Source organism: Caretta caretta, chromosome 3 (assembly GCF_965140235.1).
Source record: "Caretta caretta isolate rCarCar2 chromosome 3, rCarCar1.hap1, whole genome shotgun sequence".
Taxonomy (NCBI): Eukaryota; Metazoa; Chordata; order Testudines; family Cheloniidae; genus Caretta; species Caretta caretta.
In genome coordinates this window covers 143,879-163,763 of record NC_134208.1, presented here as the reverse complement: position 1 = coordinate 163,763, position 19,885 = coordinate 143,879, and the positions used below count along the sequence as shown (strand labels likewise).

The following is a 19,885-nucleotide window of genomic DNA, read 5'->3' as shown; positions in this document are numbered from 1 at the left end:
AGTCATCCGGTGGAACTCTTTGCCAGAGGATGTTGTGTAGTCCAAGACTATAACAGGCTTAAAAAAAGAATAAAATAAATTCATGGAGGTTAGGTCCTTCAATGGCTATTAGCCGGGATGGGCAGGGATAGTGTCCCTAGCCTCTTTTTGCCAGAAGCTGGGAATGGGTGACAGGGGATGGATCACTTGATGATTACCTGTTCTGTTCATTCCTTCTGGGGTAACTGGCATTGGCTACTGTCAGAAGACAGGATACTGGGCTAGATGCATCTTTGGTCTGACCCAGTATGGCTGTTCTTATGTTTAATCCTGTCCTTGAAAGTGCTTGCAACCTCTCCCACCTTGGTGTAATCCACACATTTTATAAGTATACTCTCCGCTCCATTATGAAAATTATTAATGAAAATATGAATAGTAGTTAGACCCAGGACTGACCCCTGCGGGACCCCACTAGATATGCCCACTCTTTGACAGTAAAGCCACTTTATAGTGATTTCATCTAGACTACATTTCCCTAGTTTGCATATCATAATGTCATATGGGACTATGTCAGAAGCCTACTAAAAGCAAGATATATCACATCTAATGCTTCCCCTCTTTCTGTTAGGCCAGTAACCTTGTCAAAGAAGGAAATTAAGTTGGCTTGGCATGATTTGCTCTTGACTACCCATGCTGGGTATTTCTTATTACACCTATTCTTATTATCCTCTAGGTGCTTAAAAATTGATTGTTTAATCATTTGTTCCAGTATTTTCCAGATGTTGAGGTTAGGCTGACTGGTCAATAATTCCCTGGGTTCTCTTCTCCTTTTTAAAGATCGATACTATGTTTGCCCTTCTCCAGCCCTGCGGGGAATCACCTGTCCTCCATGAGTTCCTGAATGTAATCGGCAAAGGTTCCAAGATTGCTTTAGCTAGTTTAAGCATCTTAGGGTGAATTTTATTCTGATTTGTCTAAATAGTCTTTATTCCCTATTCTGGCTTGTGTTCCTTCCCCCTTGTCAATATTAATTGTGTTAAGCATCTGGCAAATCATGGCATCATATAAGTCATTAAAATAATGCTATGCACACTTATCGTCCTAAATAGTTAATTGTACTGAGCTGCTTTATAATACAAGACCTAAACTCTGAATGGTAGCTTTCTGCATAGATTTTGAGGCCAGGAGAGACCAATAGACAGTTCCATGACTACAGTGTGGATGCCCTTTGGTGTAACAGAGGGTATTGAGGTGCAAGGTGGGCTCCACCAGGGATCAATGCTTAGTCCCTCACTAATCATAATTGTGATGAATTTCATCAATAAGAAAATAAAAAATGGAATATTGTTCTAAATTGATCTTTGTAGACAATATTTCTCTAATGCCCAATGCTGAGGAGGATTTGGTCAAGGCAATTAACAAATTGTAACCTCAGAATGAGTAAAGCAAAGACTAAAATCGTGTGGGGTGGCTTGGCTGGAACCAAGATAGACAAATACCAACATTGAGAGCCAGCACCTAAATCAGGCTTCTGCAGTAAGTATCTTTTGGGCTCATTAATGGCAAATGGCAAAGTCAACAGAGAACCACAAGCAAGGCTGTTGAGTGCAGCGGAACTGTAGTGTTCTATGATAAATGGATGTCCTTGCAACTTAAGGGACAACTACACAAAACCATGGTAAAACCAGCTGTTCTATACAGATCAGAGATGTGGGTGACAGAAGAGAGGCACTTGAGAAGACTTGAAACTATTGAAGTGAGATATTTAAAGGCATTGAGGGAGTGACATTGCTGGACCTCATGTGGAATGATGTTTTCAGGAGTGAGACCAAGATCTGTGTTGTTGGAGAGAAGCAGCAAGAGTGGAGGCTGAGATGTTTGGCCATGTACGAAGGATGAATGAAGGGAATCCTGTTAGGGAGATGTTTGAAACTAGAGTTCATAAGCAGAGAATAAGAGGACACCTGAGAAAATTGTGGATAGACTGTGTACGGGCTCACAAAGTGGGTATGGATTGAGCATTGGACTGGCAATCATGTCAGACTGATCCAGTGGCCCAACCACAGCTAGCTGGGAAAAAAGAAAGAAGAAGAGAAACTAGTAGTTCTAATCTTACTTGTATAAATACAAGGTTCCCTTCTGGCCTTAGGAATCTATGTATTTGCCTCAGTATCACTCTAGGAGCCCATAACATATATGTTTAAAAGATGAGTTTTTAGTTTCTGTCCCAGAATGAGAGATTTGCTTTATACCCCATGATAATCCATCTTTTCTTTAATTAGAAAACAGACTTGATTTTTTTTCCCCTGCACTTGCCCATCCTCTCTACTATATACAAGGAATTCATTATTTTCATGCATTGGATTGTGTTGCCCATATTTTTTACTATGATTCAGCTGAACATTATGAATGTAAAGATACTATATTGTCAGTGTCACATTGTCTTTATTATTTATGCTGTGGCAGTGCTTAAAAGCCCCAATGAGGACTGGGTCCCTGGAGCCCTGTTGTGCTAGACACTATACACATGTATAGGAAGGACCTAGTCTTTGCCCCAAAGAACTTAGTCTAAAGACAAAACAAAATAAGTGGGTGTAACAAACTGAGTGAGTGGGGAAGAGATGATGAATGTAGCAATGACAGGAACGTAGGCTGTATACTCAGCTTGATGGTTCTGGGTCATTTGAAGGATTATAGTTATAATACATTTAAAATTGATAGCAGTCCCCATGGGTCATTTCCCCAGACATTGTTTTGACTGGTAACTCCAGAATTCATCTCCCACAAAGGTTAGTGTGACAAGGTCGGGCCAGATGGCTACAGAAGAGTGATAGAAGGCAGATATATTAGCCCCAGGTTAAGTAAGTCCCTTTTCCCTGGGTAAGATAACAGGGAAGGTTCCAGAACAATCAGGAACTTTCTGGAAACAATTAAGGCAGACAGGCTGATTAGAACACCTGCAGCCAATCAAGAAGCTGCTAGAATCAATTAAGGCAGGCTAATCAGGGCACCTGGGTTTAAAAAGGAGCTCACTTCAGTTTGTGGTGCGTGCAAGGAGCTGGGAGCAAGAGGCGCGAGAAGCTGAGAGTGAGAAGACATACTACTGGAAGAATGAGAAGTACAAGCATTATCAGACATCAGGAGGGAGGTCCTGTGGTGAGAATAATGAAGGTGTTGGGAGGAGGCCATGGGGCAGTAACCCAGGGAGTTGTAGTGGTCATGCAGCGGTTACAGGAGCCACTGTAGACAGCTGCAATCCACAGGGCCCTGGGCTGGAACCTGGAGTAGAGGGTGGGCCCGGGTTCCCCTCAAATTTCCTACTTGATACCGGAAGAGTTGAACTGGACTGTGGGTTCCACCAGAGGGGAATGTCTCTGGTCTGTTCCCGGTCCACTAGGTGGATCAGCAGAGACTGCAGGGATTGTTCTTCTTCCTTTCCCCATGCTTGCCAGTGATGAGGCTAACTGAGTGAACGGCAGATTTGAGCCACAAAAGTGGCCAAACTGAGGGCTGCTGTGAACCTCTGAGGCGAGAAAATCCGCCAATAAGCGCAGGACCCACCAAGGCAGAGGAGGAACTTTTGTCACATTATTTATAATCCTTTATATGAACTGTGTCTCATTTAGTTTCTGGAACATACATTTCTTTTGTAGGTGGTTGGTGTTTCTGCTGTGCTGGGTACAGGACTGGATGAATTTTTTGTGAAAGTCTCTGAAGCTGTAGATGAATATGAGAGGTGAGGTGGTGGTTTTCAGTGTGAGGGAAAGTGTCCTTGATCTAAAGAATGCTGCTCAGCTACCAATTCATGTGCTTGTTCCTTTGCTTGAAGGCATGCTGGTCTTTTGCAGCTCAGTTGGCCTAGAGCAGTGGCCCCGAACTGTGGGGCGTGGAGGGATGTGGAGGAATGTTTAGGAGGGTGCAGTGGGGCCCAGACCAGCCCCCACAGGGGATGGTGAGGGAGTGCTATCCAGCTCAGCCCAGCTGCTGCTCTGCTTTGGACTATGACTCTGGCCCCAGTCCTGGCTCCCAACCATGGCTCCGGGGTGTGTGGGGGGGAGGGGTGACAACCAAAAAAGTTTGGGGACCACTGGCCTAGAGTATTTGTTATAGAACACCTGTCCTGTGTATGCTAGAGTACACAAATAAGACATTCAAACACACAAACTGTCCAAACATGAATTTCAAAATGGTAACTGATCAATAGAAAATCCACAAAACACCAGTACAGAGAACCCTTTCAACCCACCTCCTCCTTAGATTTGCCTCAGGATAGTCTAGGTTTGCATTGTATCCAGAAAGCAAACACAACAGGGCTCTGACAGACTCAGTGGTGAGCAAATGCAAGGAACCTTCACAGAAAACATCCTGCCAGCAAGCCCTCTGCTGTTTAAACTGTTGAAGCTCCAGGTCAGGCATCTCTGCTCATTGCAGTTGTGCCTCTCCCCACATGGAACACTGCCAGATTGTTTGGTTGCCTTATACAGTCAAACTCAACACCTTGAACTCAAACTTGACACCTGTGAGTAGACTGTAGGTCATGGAGCACTGGTGAAATGTGCTGCCTATGTGAAACCCTAATGAATAAGTAACATTCTGCAATAGCTTTAGCTTCCAAATAGTCCCACTGTGTAGCGCCATGTAAAGTGTGCCAGAGTAGTGTAATCGTGAGGTGAGAGAGTCTTGGAAAACTGTAACAAGTCCTGCATCTGTGAGAAATAAATCTCTTTCTTTTTACTGGGTACAGATGCAAAAAGTACTGTAGGCTAGGGAGTGCTGCCTTCTAATCAGGCCCACGAAGTGCAAACCCGTGAGACACTTGTCTCTACTCCTAACCCTAGTTGTCACCTACCACCCCACACTGGAACCCCTATGGAGTATTATGAAACAACTACAACCCATACTCAATAGGACATCCCACCCCCCCAACACACCTTTCAAGATCTAGGGGTCCTACACATCTCTATCACAACATGTGGTATATCTCATTCAGTACATTTTAAATGTCCCAACAACAACTATGTGGGTGAAACCAGACAATCACTGTGTTCTTAAATCAGTGGTTCTTAACCTTTACTGCAGCCTGCACCCCTTTGGTTCTCAAAATATGTTCTACTTCAACGATTTTTGATAAGGGGTGCGAGGTCAGTTCTTTAAACCTAGATATAACTATAGAATGAAAGAGAGAGAATTATATACGTATAAACATCGGTTTGATGAAACAAAGTAGTTGTACTTACATGCCTGTGCTTAATTTGTGTTTTCGATGATTTACCTTCTAAAAAAGTCTGGCCAGTCTTGCACCCCCCAGAAAGGGCATCTTGCACCCCCAGGGGGTGATTGCACCCCAGGTTAAGAACCACTGTCTTAAATGAACTCTGACAGGAAATCCTAACACAAAAACACCCTATCACCTGTGGGTGAACACTTTTCACAAAGCAATCACTCCATGTTTGACCTATCTGTTTCAAAAGATGAGCCTGGGAGCTTAAATTCATGAGTTTGCTAGACACTAAAAATCATGGTCTTAATAAAGACAGGATCTGTAACCCACCAACCCCCCTTTTTGTCCTATGACCACAGCGGTGTTAACGGGCCACTTCACCTTGAATGGTAGGGCTAGTCTACACTAGAAGCACTACATCAGTGCAGCTGCACTGCTGTAGCATGTCTGGTGAAGATGTTCTATGCCAGTGGTCTCCAACCTTTTTACGCCCAAAATTACTTTTTGAATTTAAAGGCAACCCAGGATCTACCCTGCCCCTTCCCTGAGGCCCCCCCACTTCCCTAAAACCCTGCCCTGCTCACTCTATCCACCCCTGTCTTGGTCACTTGCTCTCGCTCACCCTCACTCGCTTTCACTGGGCTGGGGTAGGGAGTTTGGGCTTGGGAGGGGGTGCGGGCTCTGGGCTGGGGCCAAGGGGTTCACAGTGTGGGAGGAGATTAATGGAAGTATGCTCAGAGGCTTAGGTAATGGACAGATGTTGTTTATAAGTAAATGTTCAAAATGTTTCTCTTTTCAGGGAGTATCGTCCAGAATATGAGCGTCTGAGAAAATCATTGGTAAAGGTTTACAAATATTTCACACACAGGCAGTGTATTCTGGGGTCAGAGTGCCAACTAGTCTGCTCCAGCTTTCCTTCAGAACCCCAGCTTCTCAGAGTATATTCTGGTTATTTTCCTTAAAAGACTTATCCAATCTGGATTTAAATTTCCACTGCACTGCAGAGGCCCATTATTTAATTTACTAATCACACTTACAGTGAAAAGCCCTTTCCTGAGACCCATTCTCGGTCTCTCCTTTGCTAGATTTGGTATGGTGTGGTTTTATTTTGTACAGCAGTCTTTTCTACAAACCACGCACCCTCCAAATGCTTTAATGCTTGTAACTGAATGTGGTAAGACTTGGACAGTGTGTCTGAGAGCCATGAGGAAGGCAAATAAGGTGTAGTGTGTGTACGGTGGGGAATAGATTATAAAGCAAGGAGTGAATAATTCTACTATACAAGCCGTAGAGAAATTATTCTTGGAATCCTGGACATGGTTATAGTCACTTATCTTCAAGGGGTTACTAATCTAGAAGGATCCATGTACCTTGAGGGGTGGAGGGCACCATTTGTTATGACCTTCCAAAGTGACGTTTTAGGTCTTTGTATACCACCTCAAATTCCCATTTTGGCTTACATGAAGATATCAAGTGTTAATAAAGTAGAAGACAGAGATGTAACGTTCATGTTAGAGATGAAAAATGTCTTCTGGCTGCCCTGTTTTATGCAAAGTTTGGATTCTAGCTCCAGTCTGGTAGGTTACTGTACCCTTTTTTTCTCTTCCTCTGGGCTGTCCCTTGCCATCCTGAACTTTTCTGATACCATAGAATAGAATCATATGACTGGAAGGGATCTCGAGAAGTCATTTAGTCCAGTCCCCTGCACTAATGGCAGGACAAAGTATTATCTAGACCATCCGTGAGAGGTGTTTGTCTAACCTGCTTTTAAAAATTTCCAGAGATAGAGATTCCACAACCTCCCTATGCAATTTATTCCAGTGCTTAACCACCCTGACAGTTAAGAAGTTTTTCCTAATGTCCAACTTAAATCTCCCTGGCTGCAATTTAAGCCCACTGCTTCTTGTCCCATCCTCAGAGATTAAGAACAATTTTTCTCCCTCCTCTTTGTAACAGTCTTCTATGTACTTGAAAACTGTTATCATGTTGCCTCTCAGTCTTCTCTTTTCCAGACTAAACAAACACAGTTTTTTCAATCTTCCCTTATAGATCATGTTTTCTAGACCTTTAATCATTTTTGTTGCTCTTCTCTGGACTGGCTCCAATTTGTCCACATCTTTCCTGAAATGTGGCACCCAGAACTGGACACAATACTCCAGTTGAGGCCTAATCAAAGTGGAGTAGAGTGGAAGAATTATTTCTCATGTCTTGCTTACAACACCATTTCTTCAGTTTATCCAGATCATTTTGAATTATAATCCTATCTTCCAAAGCACTTGCAAAACCCCTCCCAGCTTGGTATCGCCTGCAAACTTTTTATAAGTGTAATCTCCATGCCATTATCTAAATCATTGATGAAGATATTGAACAGAACCAGACCCAGAACTGGTCCCTGTGTGACCCCACTCGTTATGCCCTTCCACCATGACTGAACCACTGATAACTACTCTCTGGCAATGGTTTTCTAACCAGTTGTATACCCACCTTATAGTATTTCCATCTAGGTTGCATTTCCCTAATTTATTTATGAGAAGGCATGTGAGACAGTATCAAAAGCTTTACTAAAGTCAGATATACCATGTCTGCCACTTCCTCCTTATCCACAAGGCTTATTATCCTGTCAAAGAAAGCTATCAGGTTGGTTTGACGCAGATTTGTTCTTGACAAATCCATGCTGACAGTTACTTATCACCTTATTGTCTTCTAGATGTTTGCAAATTGATTGCTTAATTATTTGCTCCATTATCTTTCCAGATACAGAAGTTAAGCTGACTGGTCTGTAATTCCCCGGGTTGGCCTTATTTCCCTTTTTATAGATTGGCACTATATTTGCCCTTTTCCAGTCTTCTGGAATCTCTCCCGTCTTCCATGACTTTTCAAAGTTAATTGCTAATGGCTGAGATCTCCTCAGTAAGCTCCTTGAATATTCTAGGATGCATTTCATCAGGCCTGGTAACTTGAAGATATCCAACTTGTCTAAATAATTTGTAACTTGTTCTTTCCCTATTTTAGCCTCTGATCCTACCTCATTTTCACAATGTTAGATGTCCAATTACCACCAACTGCCTTGGTGAAAACCGAAACAAAGAAGTCATTAAGCACCTCTGCCATTTCATAGAATCATCATAGAATCATAGAATATAAGGGTTGGAAGGGACCCCAGAAGGTCATCCAGTCCAACCCCCTGCTCAAAGCAGGACCAATTCCCAGTTAAATCATCCCAGCCAGGGCTTTGTCAAGCCTGACCTTAAAAACCTCTAAGGAAGGAGATTCTACCACCTCCCTAGGTAACGCATTCCAGTGTTTCACCACCCTCATAGTGAAAAAGTTTTTCCTAATATCCAATCTAAACCTCCCCCACTGCAGCTTGAGACCATTACTCCTCGTACTGTCATCTGATACCATTGAGAACAGTCTAGAGCCATCCTCTTTGGAACCCCCTTTCAGGTAGTTGAAAACAGCTATCAAATCCCCCCTCATTCTTCTCTTCTGCAGGCTAAACAATCCCAGCTCCCTCAGCCTCTCCTCATAACTCATGTGTTCCAGACCCCTAATCATTTTTGTTGCCCTTCGCTGGACTCTCTCCAATTTATCCACATCCTTCTTGAAGTGTGGGGCCCAAAACTGGACACAGTACTCCAGATGAGGCCTCACCAATGTCGAATAGAGGGGAACGATCACGTCCCTCGATCTGCTCGCTATGCCCCTACTTATACATCCCAAAATGCCATTGGCCTTCTTGGCAACAAGGGCACACTGCTGACTCATATCCAGCTTCTCGTCCACTGTCACCCCTAGGTCCTTTTCCGCAGAACTGCTGCCTAGCCATTCGGTCCCTAGTCTGTAGCTGTGCATTGGGTTCTTCCGTCCTAAGTGCAGGACCCTGCACTTATCCTTATTGAACCTCATCAGATTTCTTTTGGCCCAATCCTCCAATTTGTCTAGGTCCTTCTGTATCCTATCCCTCCCCTCCAGCGTATCTACCACTCCTCCCAGTTTAGTATCATCCGCAAATTTGCTGAGAGTGCAATCCACACCATCCTCCAGATCATTTATGAAGATATTGAACAAAACCGGCCCCAGGACCGACCCTTGGGGCACTCCACTTGATACCGGCTGCCAACTAGACATGGAACCATTGATCACTACCCGTTGAGCCCGACAATCTAGCCAGCTTTCTACCCACCTTGTAGTGCATTCATCCAGCCCATACTTCCTTAACTTGCTGACAAGAATACTGTGGGAGACCGTGTCAAAAGCTTTGCTAAAGTCAAGAAACAATACATCCACTGCTTTCCCTTCATCCACAGAACCAGTAATCTCATCATAGAAGGCGATTAGATTAGTCAGGCATGACCTTCCCTTGGTGAATCCATGCTGGCTGTTCCTGATCACTTTCCTCTCATGCAAGTGCTTCAGGATTGATTCTTTGAGGACCTGCTCCATGATTTTTCCAGGGACTGAAGTGAGGCTGACTGGCCTGTAGTTCCCAGGATCCTCCTTCTTCCCTTTTTTAAAGATTGGCACTACATTAGCCTTTTTCCAGTCATCCGGGACTTCCCCGGTTCGCCACGAGTTTTCAAAGATAATGGCCAATGGCTCTGCAATCACAGCCGCCAGTTCCTTCAGCACTCTCGGATGCAACTCGTCCGGCCCCATGGACTTGTGCACGTCCAGCTTTTCTAAAAAGTCCCTAACCACCTCTATCTCCACAGAGGGCTGGCCATCTCTTCCCCATTTTGTGATGCCCAGCGTAGCAGTCTGGGAGCTGACCTTGTTAGTGAAAACAGAGGCAAAAAAAGCATTGAGTACATTAGCTTTTTCCACATCCTCTGTCACTAGTTTGCCTCCCTCATTCAGTAAGGGGCCCACACATTCCTTGGCTTTCTTCTTGTTGCCAACATACCTGAAGAAACCCTTCTTGTTACTCTTGACATCTCTGGCTAGCTGCAGCTCCAGGTGCGATTTGGCCCTCCTGATAACATTCCTACATGCCCTAGCAATATTTTTATACTCTTCCCTGGTCATATGTCCAACCTTCCACTTCTTGTAAGCTTCTTTTTTATGTTTAAGATCCGCTAAGATTTCACCATTAAGCCAAGCTGGTCGCCTGCCATATTTACTATTCTTTCGACTCATCGGGATGGTTTGTCCCTGTAACCTCAACAGGGATTCCTTGAAATACAGCCAGCTCTCCTGGACTCCTTTCCCCTTCAAGTTAGTCCCCCAGGGGATCCTGGCCATCCGTTCCCTGAGGTAGTCGAAGTCTGCTTTCCTGAAGTCCAGGGTCCGTATCGTGCTGCTTACCTTTCTTCCCTGTGTCAGGATCCTGAACTCAACCAACTCATGGTCACTGCCTCCCAGATTCCCATCCACTTTTGCTTCCCCCACTAATTCTACCCGGTTTGTGAGCAGCAGGTCAAGAAAAGCGCCCCCCCTAGTTGGCTCCTCGAGCACTTGCGCCAGGAAATTGTCCCCTACGCTTTCCAAAAACTTCCTGGATTGTCTATGCACCGCTGTATTGCTCTCCCAGCAGATATCAGGAAAATTAAAGTCACCCATGAGAATCAGGGCATGCGATCCAGTAGCTTCCGTGAGCTGCCGGAAGAAAGCCTCATCTACCTCATCCCCCTTGTCCGGTGGTCTATAGCAGACTCCCACCACTACATCACTCTTGTTGCACACACTTCTAAACTTAATCCAGAGACACTCAGGTTTTTCTGCAGTTTCGTACCGGAGCTCTGAGCAGTCATACTGCTCCCTTACATACAGTGCTACTCCCCCACCTTTTCTGCCCTGCCTGTCCTTCCTGAACAGTTTATAACCATCCATGACAGTACTCCAGTCATGTGAGTTATCCCACCAAGTCTCTGTTATTCCAATCACGTCATAGTTCCTTGACATCACCAGGACCTCCAGTCCTGGTGATGTCATTTCCATGTTTTCTGCTATTGTTTTTCCCACCCATTGAGTAACGGACCTACCCTGTCCTTGGTCTTCCTCTTGCTTCTAATGTATTTGTAGAATGTTTTCTTGTTACCCTTTGTCTCTAGCTAGTTTGAACTCATTTTGTGCTTTGGCCTTTCTAATTTTTTCCCTACATACTTGTGTTATTTGTTTATATTCTTCCTTTGTAATTTGACCTAGTTTCCACTTTTTTTAGGACTTGATTTTTAGATCATTGAAGATCTCCTACTTAAGCCAGAATGGTCTCTTGCCAGACTTCCTGTCTTTCCTACGCAGTGGGATAGTTTGCTCTTGTGCCCTTTATAACGTCTCTTTGAAGAACTGTCAACTGTGTTCAGTTGCTTTTCCGCTTAGACTTGCTTCCCATGGGATCTTACCTACCAACTCCCTGAGTTTGCTAAAGTCTGCCTTCTTGAAATCCATTGTCTTTATTTTGCTGTTATCCCTCCTACCATTCCTTGGAATGATGAACTCTACCATTTCATGATCACTTTCACCCAATCTGCCTTCCACTTTCAGATTCTCAACCAGTTCCTCCCTATTTATCAAAATCAAATCTAGAACAACTTCTTCCCTAGTAGCTTTCTCCACCTTCTGAATAAAAAATTGTCTCCAATACATTCCAAGAACTTGTTGGATAATTGCATCTTGTTATGCTTCTTTATTATTTCTTCATATGCTTTCCATAGTCTACTCTCATTTGCCCTCAGTTATGCTATTAGCCCTTCCAAGTCTGTGTCCTAGGGTCACAGAGTCTGCCACTCCATGACCTCTAGGGATGAGTGAACTGACTGAGATAAAATATAAAGTGATCTGAACCTCCAGACAATTTGAGTTTTACCTTTCACTATGCACAACTTTGAACAATAGCTAGACTCATCTTTATGATCCCTGCTCCTACCCCAAAGTTCCTGTCTAGGGTGCAGAAATATTTTTCAGAGAGAATAATTTGTAACCACCAAATCGTATTTCTGCAATACGCCCCATGTAGACTAGTGCTGTCACACTCCAGCTAACATAGAATGTTGATCAGTTGAGCATTTTTGACTGTGGAACTTACTGTGCCAGTTCTCTAAAGACGCTGCTGGCTTTCTGTTCCTTTCAAGTTGCAACTTTAGGTGTTGATAGTGTTTAAAGTCCTGTGGTCCAAATTCTGTTTTCAGTGATTCAAGAGTAACTAATTAAAGTTAGTGTATTCCACTGAAACAAAACAGATTGTACCCCTACATGCTTTGCGTTCTGGATATCCAGGAATCACCTCTCTCAATGCACTAGTGTGACAGTTGACACTGGATGGCTTAAAGTGCTCCTGGTGGAGGTTCCTCAGCTCTAGACTTCACTTCCCTCCTCTGGTCCAACAAATTCTGCTGTAAAGTCCATTTATTGACTCATACCTTTACCCAATGTTTGGGTAGACCTCTCTTCTGGAGTGGAAATATTGTTTTACTTGTGTTACTTTAACTGTGTCCAGAGACTCTGTGGTGGGTGTTATATTAATCACACTAAAATGTTTCCTTGTGTAGGCAAAAGCCCAGAGCAAGCAGCAGAAAGAGCAGCTGGAACGTTTGTGGAAAGACATGGGCTCTGTGGCTATGGAGAGCAACTCACTTGCAGGTAATGAAAGGGTTTTATGTGGTGAAGTAATTTAACTTCAGACGAGTCTCTGTAGAGTTTGCCTTGAAAATTCTTTGGAGCTTTTCTTTTCTTTTTATAAAAGCAACTTAGTCCCAGTGAAGGGCACAGACCATTTTCCTGTGGGAGGGTCTCATCTTCTATGCCAGTGATTCTCAAACTTCATTTTCCGCGGACCACTTGAAAATTGCTGAGGGTCTCAGCGGACCACTTAATGATCTTTCCAAATGTTGTTTGCACCATTAGATAACTATTGTAAAGCACTTTGGATAAAATCGCTATATAAAAAAACCCTTAATTAATATTTTTTGTTCTACAAATAAAAGCACACAACTAATATTTTAATATCAATAGTCTTACCTTTCCAATGCGATGGATGTGTCCTCTCTCCCCTGCTGCACCAGCCCCGGAGCTGGAGCTGGGGAAGAGTGGGGTCTCTTCCCTAGCCACAGAGCTGAGGCTAGGAAGGAGGGCTGTCTCTCCCTGGCAGCCACAGCCCTGGAGCTGGGGAAAGTCGCCTCTTTCTCTGACCGCCGCAGCCCTGCACATCCCAAATTCCCCCATCCCCTCTTCTCACCTCTCTGCCCCTCCCAGTTACACCCTATTCCCCCAAAGCTACCCGCTAACCTTACATGTGCATCTTCTCCAGGGTCCAGGCACCTAATTAGTGGAGCCACACTTGCGTGGCTCCATAGTTAGGTGAGTGGCCCTTCATTCTCTCATGTGCGGCTGCCCAGGCCTGCACCTTAGAGGGAACAGTCCGTGGACCACCTGAATGGAGCTTGCGGACCACAGTTTGAGAACCTCTGTTCTATGCATTAGCCCCAGCAGAAGGTCAGGGAAAGAAGAACCCTGGTGCCTAGCCAATAGGGGAGTGGGCATGCTAGAAATAAATAGTTTGCGTTGATACAACATTCCAGGCAGGGTGACATAACAATTAAATTGGCGTCCAGCAAGAATTCAACAATATGGGTGGAGCTGTAATCTGTGGGGTTCTACAGGGAACATGCTACTGTGCAGCATCTCACATTTTAGCACATGTATTTGTGTCTATGGGGGCCATGGGGTATGGTCCATACTTGTAGGGTAGGTACCAGTAGCTGTGGTTGCTGTGCACAGATGCTTACATTATGACATATTAGGGAATTAGGTTGTTGTCAGTATGAGAATTTGTCTTTAGAAGCTTCTATTTCTCACTAGATTCTTCTGACACTTCTGCATTGGGCCCCTCTGACTTGATCATGACACGAGGAACTTTGGATGAGGAAGATGAAGAGAGAGTGAGTGATACTGATGATATTGACCATCAAGGTAAGGGAAATCAAGGCTGCCTGTGGCTTGGAATTACACAACGTGCCCCCTGGGAGGGGAGATCAGAGGTCAAGTGCATGGCTGTTATGGTGAGTGAGAGAGCTGATTCAGAGTTTAAGGTCAAATGAGGTGGGAGGCCAGGGACCAGACAGGTCATCAGTGTAGCCATTGGAGACACCAAAGGTGGGAAATTGTGAAGAGAGCAAGAGCGACAGCTATGAATCCAAAATTGGAGAGGAATGGGTCACAGTCAGAGAGAGGCAGGTAACTGTGATGTGGAACAGGAAGGGGGGAGTCAGATGGAGTCAAAAGAATGGGGTGAAGGAGGAGAGGTTGGAAGTGACAAGAGTGGAAGAGAAACCTGTGCCCACCATGTGGGACAGTTCAGAGCAACTGCACCTCTGTTTCCCCTCAGTGGTCCCTCAAGGACACGTAACTCTCATGCTTCCAGTTCTCCAGCAATTGCCTTTCTTGAGCACTCCCTTCCGACTCAGGTATTCCCATGCTGCACAGTTCCCTGCCTTCACTGTATTATTCCTAGCAGAGGCACGCTACCCAAGCACAGCTGCGTGCTTTCTCTTCAGACATGGAGAGAAGTGTGACTGTCCACACTTACAGTTAGTTACAGCACAGCTCTTTTTATGCAAGCCCATTTTATTCTTAAGGTAAAAACACTACAAAGGAAAACATATTAAAAACAATAAAGAACCTAAACAGTTGCTAATAAGCTTACCAGAGATCACCCCAACCCTAACATGCCTCTGGCAGGAGCAGTCCTTCAACACCCCATCTAAGGGATTTCCTTGTGGATTCATGTTAATCACAGCTCCAGCTTAGACCAAGAACATGGTCTTATGGCGCCTCAGTAGGCCTAGTCCTTCCAATCCTTCCCTAAGGATTAGGGCCTTCTGTGGACTTGAGGTCCTTTCTGTTTGCTGGATCAGGAAGAAGGCCCAGAGTTTATTTAAAACCAGGATATTTATTCAAAAATCCTTTCTTGGTCTGTTGGTCCATGGAGAATCCTTGACTTTAGCAAAGCTTTCGATAGGGTCTCCCACAGTATTCTTGCCAGCAAGTTAAAGAAGTATGGGCTGGATGAATGGACTGTAAGGTGGATAGAAAGTTGGCTAGATTGTCGGGCTCAACGGGTAGTGATCAATGGCTCCATGTCTAGTTGGCAGCCGTCGTCAAGTAGAGTGCCCCAAGGGTCAGTCCTGGGGCCAGTTTTGTTCAATATCTTCATTAATGATCTGGAGGGTGGCGTGGATTGCACCCTCAGCAAGTTTGCAGATGACACTAAACTGGGAGGAGTGGTAGATACGCTGGAGGGTAGGGATAGGATACAGAGGGACCTAGACAACTTAGAGGATTGGGCCAAAAGAAATCTGATGAGGTTCAACAAGGACAAATGCAGAGTCCTGCACTTAGGAAGGAAGAATCCCATGCACTGCTACAGACTAGGGGACCGAGTGGCTAGGCAGCAGTTCTGCAGAAAAGGACCTAGGGGTTATGGTGGACGAGAAGTTGGGTATGAGTCAACAGTGTGCCCTTGTTGCCAAGAAGGCTAACGGCATTTTGGACTGTATAAGTAGGAGCATTGACAGCAGATCGAGGGACGTGATCATTCCCCTCTATTCAACATTGGTGAGTCCTCATCTGGAGTAGTGTGTCCAGTTTTGGGCCCCACAGTACAAGAAGGATGTGGAAAAATTGGAAAGAGTCCAGCGATGGGCAACAAAAATGATTAGGGGTCTGGAACACATGACTTATGAGGAGAGGCTGAGGGAACTGGGATTATTTAGTCTGCAGAAGAGAAGAATGAGGGGGGATTTGATAGCTGCTTTCAACTACCTGAAAGGGGGTTTCAAAGAAGATGTATCTAGGCTGTTCTCAGTGGTACCAGATGATAGAACAAGGAGTAATGGTCTCAAGTTGCAGCGGGGGAGGTTTAGGTTGGATATTAGGAAAAACTTTTTCACTAGAAGGGTGGTGAAGTACTGGAATGGGTTCCCTAGGGAGGTGGTGGAATCTCCTTTCTTAGAGGTTTTTAAGGTTAGGCTTGACAAAACCCTGGCTGGGATGATTTAGTTGGGGATTAGGTCCTGCTTTGATCAGGGGATTGGACTAGATCATCTCCCCCCTGAGGTCCCTTCCAACCCTGATATTCTATGATTCTATGAACTAATATATGAGAACCTTTCTAGGGGATGGCATCAAAGGGGCTGGTAACTGGAGGAATTACATTAAATTAGCATCCCCCTCCTTCGACGGGAGTTACAGAGAAGCTTGAGGGTAGAGGATGTGAGAAGGAGAAGGCAGCAGGAGCTGTGTCTGAAGGGAATCTGAGTTTCTGAGAGCAACATGGGTTGGAGAGAGAAGAACATGAAAAGACTGCATACTCCTGTTGGAGAGGGAATGGGCTTTTCTTAGGAAACTGGGAGACAGGGACGGGTTTGAGAATAGAGGAGAGTCTAGTGGGGTGGTATCATCAGATTAAGACTGGAGGCCTTTCTGGAAGATATCCTTTAACCAAACACGATTTATGTGACTGCATATGGAGGAACTAGGTAAAATTCTGTGGCCTGTGTTATATAGGAGGTTAGACCAGATGATCTTGTAAAGTCCCTTCTGGCCAGTGAATTAAGTTATAGATAAGTTAAGCAGAGAATCGTGGGTGCTGGAGGGGTGCCCCTTTTAAAACATTTATATAGCAAAATGAAGATAAAATTATATTAAAGCCTATATCATCCATGAGTTACAATTAAATAGAGGTGGCAAATAATGGATTTTTTTTTAAATTGGTGATTGAAACAGTCCCAAAAATTTCATTTCCAGTCAAATGAAATGTTTTGTTTTGATTTCAGCCATTTTAAAATGTGTGTATTTAATAAAATTAAAGGAAATTTTTAAATGAAAAGTCATTTCAAACCAAAATATCAAAACATTTCTTTTGAAAATGTTTAAATGAAAAGTTGAGGTTTTTTTGTTTTTTGCATTTTTAAGGGTTTTTTTCTCTTTCAGTTTGGGGAAATCTACAAAAATTTGCAAAACATTTTGATGGCATTTTTTGTCAGTTTCATGTGAAAAATTTTGCCCGGCTGTAGAATTTAAGGTTGTTGTGAAGAAATACACGTTTGTACTCGATATGAATGTATTTATTAGAATGTAAGAGAGTTAGTTACTCATTTCCTTGCTATTCCTATTTGAAAGTTGCCTGATAAGTAAATAATTTCATAGAATCATAGAATATCAGGGTTGGAAGAGACCTCAGGAGGTCATCTAGTCCAACCCCCTGCTCAAAGCAGGACCAACCCCAACTATTGTCAATTAAGAATCTTTTCTGACTTCTGAAATTGTTTTTTCTTATTGTTTTGAACTGTACCCAAAGATGTGACTTATAATGAAGGTAGCTACAAGCATAATGGGTGAAAGGGGGGGAGCAGGAGAGTATGACAACAAATATTGTTGTTTGACAATTCCAGATTGTCACTTTTTGGTACAATTTTAAAAAAATATTTTATGTCCCTATCGTGGATTCTTGCCTGACTGGTTTATGTGGGCAGTGCTGCAGAAATGGTTTTTACAACATTACAATTCATAGATTTTATTTTAATGCCAGAAAGGACTATTGTGATCATCTGATCTGAAGTCAGCATAACACAGGCTAGAGAACCTCACCCAGTAAGTCCAGCATTCAGCCCTTAACTTCTGTTTGAGCAATAACATATCTATTAGAAAGATATCAAGTCTTGATTTAAACGATTCAAATGAGGGAAAATTCACCACTTCCCTAGGTAAGTTGTTTCAAAGATTAATTAAACTCTATTTCTTGTTTTAAATGTTTCTAGTTTCAGGTTTCATAGATTTTTTTTAAGGCCACAAGGCATCATCGGATCTAGTCTGACCTCCTGTATAACACAAGCCATAAAATTTCATCCAGTTACTCCTGTATCTAGCCCAATAACTTGTATTTGACCAAATCATATCTTCCAAATGCTTCTGAGCCTGAGCTCCAGTCCAAGCTAAACCTTTTAAGCACTATCTATGTAGCTATTTCTATTTCTGTCAACCAGAGCTGAGAGGCCCCAAAATGTCTGTAATCGACATACCCATAATCTCTCATTCTAAGGCATTTTTTTCCAAGCTTCCAATAACTTATCCCTTCTGCACCCTCTCCAGTTTTTCAGCAGCCTTCCTAAAATGTGGACACCAGAATTGGATGCATTAGTCCGGTATTGTTCTCACTAAAGCTGTATACAAAAGTAAAATAATCTCTCTACTCTTGCACACTGCTTCCCTGTTTATACACCTGAGAATCACATTGGCCCTTTTTGGCGCAGCATTGCATGGGGAGCTCATGTTCAATTATTTGTATACTATAATTCCTAAGTCCTTTTCAGACAGAGTCACTGCTTTCCAGGATACAGTCTCCCGTTCTGGAGCTGTAGTTTGCATTCTTTGATCCCAGATGTGTGACCTTGCATTTTACTACATAAAAAATGCACACAGTTCAAGTGGGCCTATCTTACAAGTGATCTCGGTCACTCTGAGAACTGAACTTTCTTTATCATTCTTCACCACTCCACCGATTTTTTGTATAATCTGCAAATTTTATCCGCAGTGGTTTTCTATTTACTTCCAGATCATTGACAAAAAGATTAAATAGCATTGGGTCGAACCCCACTAGAACCAGCCTATTCCATTATGATTTCCCATTGTAATTACTTGTATTACCATAGCACCTAAAAGCCCAAGTCCTTCTTTGAGTGCTTGCTCATGTCGATTCCATGCTAGGCATGCGCGTGCCACCTGTGTAGTTGCTTCCCGTAGTGCTATCCCTAGGGCAGGCCTTAGTATCCCCTGGAGCCGCGGGGTTGTGTGTTTGTACATGGGTCACCGCCGGCCTCACGCCCTCTCAGTTGCTTCTTACTGCCCATGATGGTCGCTGGAAAATCTCTTGCACTTGCAAGCTTTCTAATGGTTTTTGGACTTTGCTGATCTGTATATAGTTAAAAGTTTAGTTGTTAGCTATAGTTAGTTAAGTAGATAGCGGTCCCATATTGGGACATAGTCCTAGGGGCGGGGCATGCCCCAGTCCTTAGGTTTCAAACCATGTGCCACTTACGTTAAGCCTGTGCCAGTGAGCAACCCCCCATTCGAGCTGCTTAAAGTGCCTCAGGGAAGCCCATATTAAGGACAGGTGCAGGATCTGCAGGGGCTTCCGGCCACGCACACACAAGGACAGGGAGACTCGTTTAAGGCCCTGTTAATGGAAGCAGCACTTAGACCAACTTCAGAGATGTGCTGCTCCGATTCAGTGCTGAGCACATCAGCCTCGGTACGGAGTACTCCACCAGCACCACGCCCTCCCCAGCACCATTTGCCATCTCCAGTGCTGAGGGAAAGGCACAAGAAACAGCGCACCCAAGAGGGCACTCCCCAGTGCCGAAAAAGGTTAGGCGGGGAATGGTTGACAAGGTGCTGGCCCACTTGTCCTCTGCAGATTGGCGGTGGCAACTCCACCCAGGGCACCAAGCCCGGTCCAGGATCCACCACTGACTCCTGGGAGCAGTCGGGGCACCCTACACTTGCAAGCCCATTGATGCTGGAGGCATTCCAGGTGTCAAGAGACCTAATGTCGCTCCCAGTGCCACCCACACCCCAAGAACCTCAACCAGCGGAATCGTCGATGGCAGCCCGCACCAGAGAGAAACCCTCTATGGGCCCACTTCAGTGGTCTCAGGCTTTGCAGCACCGGTCGCTGGCTTCCCAGTT

At 44.2% G+C, this 19,885-nt stretch overlaps 1 protein-coding gene across 5 annotated transcripts in view; it reads left to right on the top strand.

Annotated features, from left to right (window-relative positions):
* The window catches only part of GPN1 (GPN-loop GTPase 1), an 83,237-nt gene that overhangs the window by 40,853 nt on the left and 22,499 nt on the right, over window positions 1-19,885 (top strand). For 4 of the 5 annotated variants that reach the window (XM_048846196.2, XM_048846190.2, XM_075126235.1 and 1 more), the window contains 4 exons: window positions 3,633-3,715; window positions 6,000-6,039; window positions 12,691-12,781; window positions 14,000-14,110. In XM_048846196.2, coding sequence (XP_048702153.2) covers window positions 3,633-3,715; window positions 6,000-6,039; window positions 12,691-12,781; window positions 14,000-14,110 — 325 coding nt within the window. The remainder of the gene's footprint in view (window positions 1-3,632; window positions 3,716-5,999; window positions 6,040-12,690; window positions 12,782-13,999; window positions 14,111-19,885) is intronic. The other variant, XM_075126236.1, reaches the window with a different exon arrangement.